This window comes from Elephas maximus, chromosome X, assembly GCF_024166365.1.
Source record: "Elephas maximus indicus isolate mEleMax1 chromosome X, mEleMax1 primary haplotype, whole genome shotgun sequence".
In the NCBI taxonomy this organism is placed as follows: domain Eukaryota; kingdom Metazoa; phylum Chordata; class Mammalia; order Proboscidea; family Elephantidae; genus Elephas; species Elephas maximus.
The window spans coordinates 96,267,479-96,275,102 of record NC_064846.1 but is presented as its reverse complement, the minus strand read 5'-3'; the positions used below and the strand labels follow the sequence as shown (position 1 = coordinate 96,275,102).

General features: G+C 50.7%; 1 protein-coding gene across 1 annotated transcript; it reads left to right on the top strand.

Annotated features, from left to right (window-relative positions):
• The first annotated feature begins 1,915 nt into the window (after positions 1-1,915).
• LOC126068751 (uncharacterized) lies at positions 1,916-5,970 on the top strand. The gene is made up of 3 exons (XM_049871461.1): positions 1,916-2,356; positions 3,485-3,541; positions 4,524-5,970. Exons 1-3 carry the CDS (start codon positions 1,916-1,918, stop codon positions 5,946-5,948), a joined length of 1,923 nt encoding a protein of 640 aa, XP_049727418.1. The 3' UTR covers positions 5,949-5,970.
• Positions 5,971-7,624: the final 1,654 nt, after the last annotated feature.

The following is a 7,624-nucleotide window of genomic DNA, read 5'->3' as shown; positions in this document are numbered from 1 at the left end:
GGTACCCCCATCACCTACCTTCTTTCATTCTTTCTACTCTTTTCCCCTACTCTCTGAACCACATACCCACTCCTCTGTATTTCTCCCTTCTGATAGGAAGAGGTGGGTTGGGCCATATGAAATGGTAGATCAGAGGCTGCTCCAAACACCCTTTGAATATCTCCATATTTGAACCTATCTCTTTTCAAAGCTTCACCGAGAAGTGAACAGAAAGAGAGGTCCAAATCCCAGCTCACGAAGTCTTTGCTGTCCTGTTTTAAGCCAACTCCCACGCACATGCAAAGCCTTAGAGAGAAGTCAGTTTTAGGGCTGACCCTTCTTCACTGTCCAGTCTTTCTCAATCTTTTGCTGGCTTCTCCTCCTCAACCCAACTTCTGAACAGTGGAGTGTCTCAGGAGATAGCCCCGAACCTTCTTTCTCTGACTACTATCTCTCCTTAAGTGATCCCACCTAATCTCATGGGTTTAAATACTGTCTGGGTCCTGTTGTCTCCGTAATTCTGTTTCTCCAGCCTACATGGTTGACAAATGGATTCAGAAACTTAGCATGTGCAAATATGAGCTCTTGACACTCACTCCCAGCCATCTTTCCCCCTTCTCCAAACTTACCAGGTACACCCTCATTATTGCCTATCACAATACTTAACACCTCCATGATCAAGACATGCAAGAAAATACTCCTGTAGTAGTAGTTCATTCCTTCCGTTTGTTCACCGGCTGCCTTCAGTCCATGGTCAAGTGCAGGCTTTTCTACTGCCAAGGTATAATGTGAATCTATGCACTATCCTCAAAATGGCCCAGCCTCTGTCATCTCTCAACTGGACTATGGCAAGAGACTCCTAACTGGTCTCCTTACTTTCCTTTTTGCCTTGCCCATGTGCAATATTTTCCACACAGAGCGGACAGAGACAAATGATTAAATATGAATTACATCATGGCACTGCCCTGATTCAATCCTCTCTCTGGCTCTCCATGGCACTTTGGATAAAAACCAAACTTCTCGTCATGGCCCCCGCTCACCACTACACCTTCTTCTACACCCTGTATCCCTTCATCCAGTGGGCTCCAGTCACGCTGCCATCCGTTCTGTCTCTCCAGCACCCCAAGCTCTTTTCTGCCACAGGAACAGGGGAATTCTGCTAGGCAGGTGCTTCCCCTAGTTCCTTAAGCAGCTGACTGCTTATCATTGTCCTCAGAAAGGCCTTCCTTGAGCTTCATAGCTCCAGCTTTGCCACTTCTCTTGGATTCTAGGTAATATCTACCACGTCACCTTGTTCATTTCCTTGAAAGTGTTTATAGCAACTCTTGTTTTTATGTTTTCTGAGGTTTTTATTGTCTGTCTCCCCTACTAGAAAACGTGCTCCTGAGCGCAGGGACTCTCTGGCTGAAAGAGTGCACCCTGGCACATAGTAGGCCGTCCCTAAACTCTTGTTCAACCCTTGAATGGATGAAATAAATAGCACTTCCTCTCACAAGAAAAGGACTTCTCCCTCCCTCCAATGAAGCTCCACAGGGCTCTTGAGTTTTGCCTCTATCACAGCATGTAGTAGTCAGAAAACTTTCAACTGCAGATGGTAGAAACTGACCATGAACTAAAAAGAAAAAAAAGAGGATAATGGGGGCTCCATGGAGGCCTCTGAGAGGAGTCTTGGAGAGGATTCCCCAGCTGCTGTCGTTTTCACTTTAGCAGCCTTGTTCCTGTTGCTGGATCCCTGTAGGGATTGCCTGGGAATTGTCTTCAGGTTTGGCAGTCTTGGAGATTCGCTGGGCCATAGCATGACTTCCCTGAACCTATTTGTCCTGTCATTTCACTGATTTCTGCTGGCTCTGTGGATTGGAAACCAAAGCCGGAGAAAGAGATCTTGTTGAGTCCTGGTCCTTGAATTGCTCTCCTCTGCCATTTCTGCCTCTTAGCAATGTGGCTGAGAAGCTCTTCTCATCGTTTTCACGTTCTGTACTCCTCAGCAATCGTGGCTTCCCCCTTGGCCTCTGCCTCCTCAGGTCCCTCTTGGACAACCACCTGGACTAGTGATGCACATATGGTCTTCCCCCTACATGCTGGCAACCTAGGTGCCCAGGAGATGGCTCCTTACAGTGACGGCAATCATCACCTTGGTCAGGCAGGGCCTGTACGGCAGGCATCTCCTAGGTTTCTCCCCTTGCCTTTGCTGCAGCTAGCGCCGTCTAGGGGCAGACAGCTGGATTTTGCAAGCTGGCAAAGTGCTTATCTGTGTGTCTTGTTCTCAGCCATCTTGGGCTGGTCTCCAGACAGCGATGGGGAAGATCTTGCTGCATCGTACCCCATGGTGACTCGGTCCATTCCTCATGTTCATGGTTGTTCTGTCCTGTTGGCCCAGGTGTAGCCTACGCCGCCATCACAGAAAACAGTTTCTGTTATCCAAAGAGGGTGGAAGGGCAGAGAGGTGGAGGGGGAGGAGAGAATATGTGCTGGGCAGATGAAATTCCACGGCCACCATAGTCCAATCTCATAGCCCTTATAGCCCTCTGCTGGCATTTCTGTTACTTGTATGGGCAGCCTGAGCCTTAGTGGACTGGAGACGTCCTGAGGGAAGGCACTACGGGCTGGACTTTTTTTTTCTTTTTTAATCTGACCCCATAGCCCACAGTTCAATGCCTGGCCCGTGGTAAGTGTGAGACACCTATTTATGGAAGGAAAGGAGGGACAGAGAGAAGAAGGGTTGTTCTGACATTTTTGCAACTGGTTACATCTGATTTTCTTCCTCTTGTTCTATCAGCTCCATCTCAATGTTGCGTGCACGTGTGTGCATGTGTGCATTTATGTGTATTGATGTTTAATATGTACTCTTTCTAAAGTTCTGGTCATATTGCTTCCATCCTTGAACACGCTGAGTGGTTCCCGTGACTTTGAGTCTAGAATCCAGGCACCTTAGCTTGCCTCACAGGGCCCGGCACCTTCCAGCCCCATCTCCTACTATATGCCCTTGGGGACCATGAGCTCTTCCACACCAGACTATTAGGCACGACCAGAAGTGACCATGGCTGTACTGTTATGCCACAGGGCCTTGGCACAAACTGATCCCTCTGCCTGGAATGCCTTTCCTCCTGCCCTGACATGGGGAACTGCTACTCATCTTTCAGAACCTTCCTCGGGGGTTCTCTCTTCTGCACATCATCACCTGATTCCCCTTTCTGTAGGAAGTGGGGCTCTAGTCCCTGTTACACTCTGCTCTAATGGTTGCTTGCTTGTCTATCTCCTCAGCATTTGGCCCTGTGTGGCCTCTCTGCCCCCACAACACATACTGCTCAAGTCTTCTCATCCTGCCCTGCACATCAACACACCAACACCCAATGCTCAGCACATTGCTTGTCCCTTAACCCCAGAGCCTAGTACTCGATAAACCTCCCATAAATTTCCGCTGGTGAACTGAGCCCAGGCATCTCATTCTAGAGAGTAATTTCAGGTTTTGTTTTTGTTGAACATGCTTGTGCATCTCTTGGTTCAGGTTGGAGGCCTCAGCACCTTGAGGGCAGATCCAAGAATAAACAAGTGCCTGTTCCAGGTGAGGTTCTGTGCCCGGTCTTTGGTTTGGCTTTCCTCATCTTATCATTGAGGACAGCACTAAGAACAGGGCGTTCTTGATTCCCCACTTCCCGATGAATGTTTTGAGGCTGCGAGGGGCTGGTGGCTGGGGATATGTGGAGCCCCAGGTCTCTAGTCCGGCCATACTCTGTTGCAGAGGCAGGGTTTCCAGCCCAGGTTGTCTGTTTCACCAAGGCAAGCTCAAAACCAGTCTATGTCCTCCTGTCTCTCCGAACCTCTCTATCCATAGAACCAGCACAGTCTCAATAACTACTTGTGGCATGGCTTTTTGAATGAATAAAAATAAAAAACGTTGCCATCGAGGTCCAGTTGCTTCCAAGCCACGGCATCCCCTGTGTTACAGAGTAGAACTGAGCTCCGCAGGGTTTTCTTGGCTGTAATCCTTACAGAAGCACATCATCAGGCCTTTCTTCTGCGGCACAGCTGGGTGGGTTCCAATCACCAACCTTTTGGTTATTAGTCAAGTACCAACCTTTTGTGTCACCCAGAGACCTTTCTGAAAGAATGCATGGTTTTTATTCTGTCTTTTGTAAGTGCTACAACGGAGGTAAAGAGCTGGAAGGAGGGGAGGGGTCTCTGAGAAAATGGGTCAGCAGGCTGCATGGGGAGCTTGGGAAGCTCAGAAGAGAAGTTGTTTTCTTGGTGATGGCGATGTTGGGGAGTGCGTGTACATTGAGAGGAGGAGCACGCCTGAATATGAGAAAACTATTCTTCTTAGCTTTGTTGGGGCCGGGCAAGCGTATTCTCAATGCTGCCTCACCCTCTCTTGCAATGGTACTTATTAATTTAAACGTTCCGTAGGGGAGGAGGGATAAACTCCCCTACATCTAACCAGTATTCCCTCTGTCCACAGTGGAGCCCTTTTCTTGGCTCTCTCTTCATGAATATCCAGGAGACCTTGAGCGGCTGAGCCTCACACCCCCGCTCCCCCACCACCACAGCCTCCCGCCCCTTCCAGCCGCTCCAGACCTCCAGGCCCCGCCGCCCCGCAGCAGCCACAGGGGGAACCAAAGAGACAGAAGCCTTTCCAGCTGCCCGGACCACAGACGCCAACACCCCCAACCCCCCATCACACGCCGTCCGCCCGCGCCCCGCACGCTGGCTCACGACCAAGCGGCGGCGGCAGCAGCAGGCTGCAGCGACTCGGACCAACGCGCTCCCGGCAGTGCTCGCCATCCCAGGTGACTTGGGCTCGCCAGCTCTGCTGGCCCCGGGTCCTCCGCCCCGGCTCCCGCTCGCGCCCACGCCGGGTTCCTGCGCCCACTCGCCCTCCCCCGCCTCTCTGCCCCCCAGCTCGCAGAAAGGGAGGTCGCGGCAGCGGCCCGGCGGCAACGGCGACCGTGGCGACGGCGGCGACCGTGGCGGCGGCGGTGGCGGCAGCGGCTGCAGCGGAGGCTGCGGCGGCGACTGTGGCTGAGGCGGTGGCGGAGGCCTCAGTGGCTGAGGCGGAAGCGGAGGTGGAGGCCGAGGCTCCGGTAGAGGAGGCAGCGGCGGAGGCCACCCTGGAGGAGGCGGCGGCCGCGTTGGCGGGGGAGGAGGCGGAGGCCTCCCTGGTGGCAGCGGCGGTGGCAGAGGCCAGGGCGGCTGAAGCCGCCGCTGCAGCAAGGGCTGCGTTGTCCCCCTCGGTAGAGACGGATGCGGATACGCATTTGGATGCAGATGCCGAGGTGGCGGCTGCACTAGCGGCGGAGGAGGAAGCGGCCATCAAAGCAAGTATGGGTATCTACACCAAGAGGATCATCAGCGCCAGCCCCGACCCCCCCACGGCCTCGCTGTATGTGGGCGACCTGCACCCGGAGGTGACCGAGGCAATGCTGTACGAGAAGTTCAGCCCGGCCGGGCGCATCCTCTCCATCCGCATTTGCAGGGACAAGATCACCCGCCGCTCCCTGGGCTATGCGTATGTTAACTACCAGCAACCGGTGGACGCCAAGCGGGCCTTGGAGACCCTGAACTTTGATGTCATCAAGGGCAGGCCAGTGCGCATCATGTGGTCCCAGCGAGACCCCTCGCTCCGCAAGAGCGGGGTGGGCAACGTCTTCATCAAGAACCTGGGCAAGACCATCGACAACAAAGCGCTGTACAACATCTTCTCAACGTTTGGCAACATCCTCTCCTGCAAAGTGGCCTGCGATGAAAAGGGGCCCAAGGGCTACGGGTTCGTGCACTTCCAGGAGCAGGAGTCGGCTGAGCGGGCCATAGACGTGATGAACGGCATGTTTCTGAACTACCGCAAAATTTTCGTTGGGAGATTCAAGTCGCATAAAGAAAGAGAGGCCGAAAGGGGAGCCTGGGCCAGACAGTCCACGAGTGCTGACGTCAAGGATTTCGATGAAGACACCGATGAGGAAGCCACCTTGCGATGAAGACATCCCAGGAGACAGGGAGCAGGCCAGCAGAGCCAAACCCTGGCTCCCATCGGGTTTACAACCCTCCCCCCACCCCACCCACCATCAGTGTATTGCTTTGGGAGTGCTGATTTCTCTCTTCTCTCCCTTTGCTCTCCCCTCCCCTCTTTCATCTCCCCTCCCCTCCCCTCCCCTCCGCTCTACTTCCCCTCATCTCTTTTGCTCTGCAGCTCTCCACCACCTCCTCTCCTCACTTCCTTTCACCTCTCTCCGCCCCCCAAGGGCATTGTGAATAATCTTGCTGTTCATTCCCATTTGATATGTTAAAGGCTGCCTCTTGCCCTTGTGGTTTGGTTTAAAAGCAATTTCTTTCTCTCTTTGTTTATTGCGCAGGTGGTACAATTTCATGGTAGAAACATCTCAAAGGAGAAGGAAATCAGATGAGGGGAAAATCAAGAGAGCAATTGCTACCCTTGCTCCTACTATCCAGAGACAACCACTTTTACCTTTTTGGTGTGCTGTTTTTCCGGGCTCTCTTCTCTCCTTCTCTCTCCCTTCCTCACCCCCATCCCACCCTCCCTTTTAACACACTGCTATAGAATGGTTCATGTGTGTAGTGTTTCTTATCCTGCTTTTTCAGAAACTAAAAGCAAACAAAAACCAATCCATTGAACTTCTTTCCATGTTATTCAACAGGCTTCCAAAACGTCATCTTCAGTGCCTGCAGAGTGCTCCAGTGTATCCATGGACTTTAAAATTTCTGTAATCGTTTCTTCATTGCCGGACATTCACGTGGTGCCTAGTTCTTTCCCTGTGTTTAAAACCAACACTGCATACTGTGATGAGTGAATACGTCTTTGTAAAGCGAAATCTTTGCTATCATTCTCTGGATGGCATCAACTGTGGACAGTACATAGGAACATTTTAAGGACTTTTCCTGTGTGTAGCCAAATGGCCCCCTGCATAAACATTGCACTGATTTGCATTCATGCCAGCCACAGCAGCTAGTAAAAAGAGTATGTCCGTTTCCCCAACATAGTTTCCTGACTCCTGTAATTGGCACGTGTGTGCCTGTGTGTCTGTGTCTGTGTGTCTGTGTGTGTGCACTCACTTGCTTCTTTGGGGGGTGGAGGGCTCCAAATGGTATTTCACTGTCCCTGGTTGTTTTGCTGGATTGAAACACTGTTTACTTCCTCATTCCCCACCCCCCAGTCTCTGCCCTCCTCTCCATGGTCAGAAAGATAATTCAGCTTCATTGCAGGAAAAAATGCAAGGAAAATTAATGTCACAGAGGGAAATTAATGTCACCAGTAATCAATGCCAATGGCCACCCATACCCTCCTGAAACATTTTCATCTGTACCTGTCCAGTATTTTTCATGTGAATATTATATATTTGTGAATTTTAATGTATATACTGTTTCAATATTTGCTTTTTCATGCATAAGTATATAATATGATAGATATATAGATATTCTTGAACTTCCTTTCATGTCATTAAATATTCTTCTAAAATTGTTTCCATGGCTTTTTAGTGTTCTAGTGTATGGATGGGCTACAAAAAGGGATAGATAAAAATGTGTACGTATATGTACATATCTATATCCATATGTAAATGTAGATGTAGATACATTTATTTTGTTTTTAACTACTTCCTTATTGTTGAATATCTAGGTTGTTTCTGTTTTTTCGTTA

Bases quoted from the DNA above. Each gene is read 5' to 3' on its own strand.
- LOC126068751 (XM_049871461.1), top strand. From the start codon at position 1,916: ATGTGGCTGAGAAGCTCTTCTCATCGTTTTCACGTTCTGTACTCCTCA. The intron at 2,357-3,484 runs GTGTAGCCTACG...CTCTTGGTTCAG, and splicing joins GTTCTGTCCTGTTGGCCCAG to GTTGGAGGCCTCAGCACCTT. The intron at 3,542-4,523 runs GTGAGGTTCTGT...CCACCACCACAG, and splicing joins TAAACAAGTGCCTGTTCCAG to CCTCCCGCCCCTTCCAGCCG.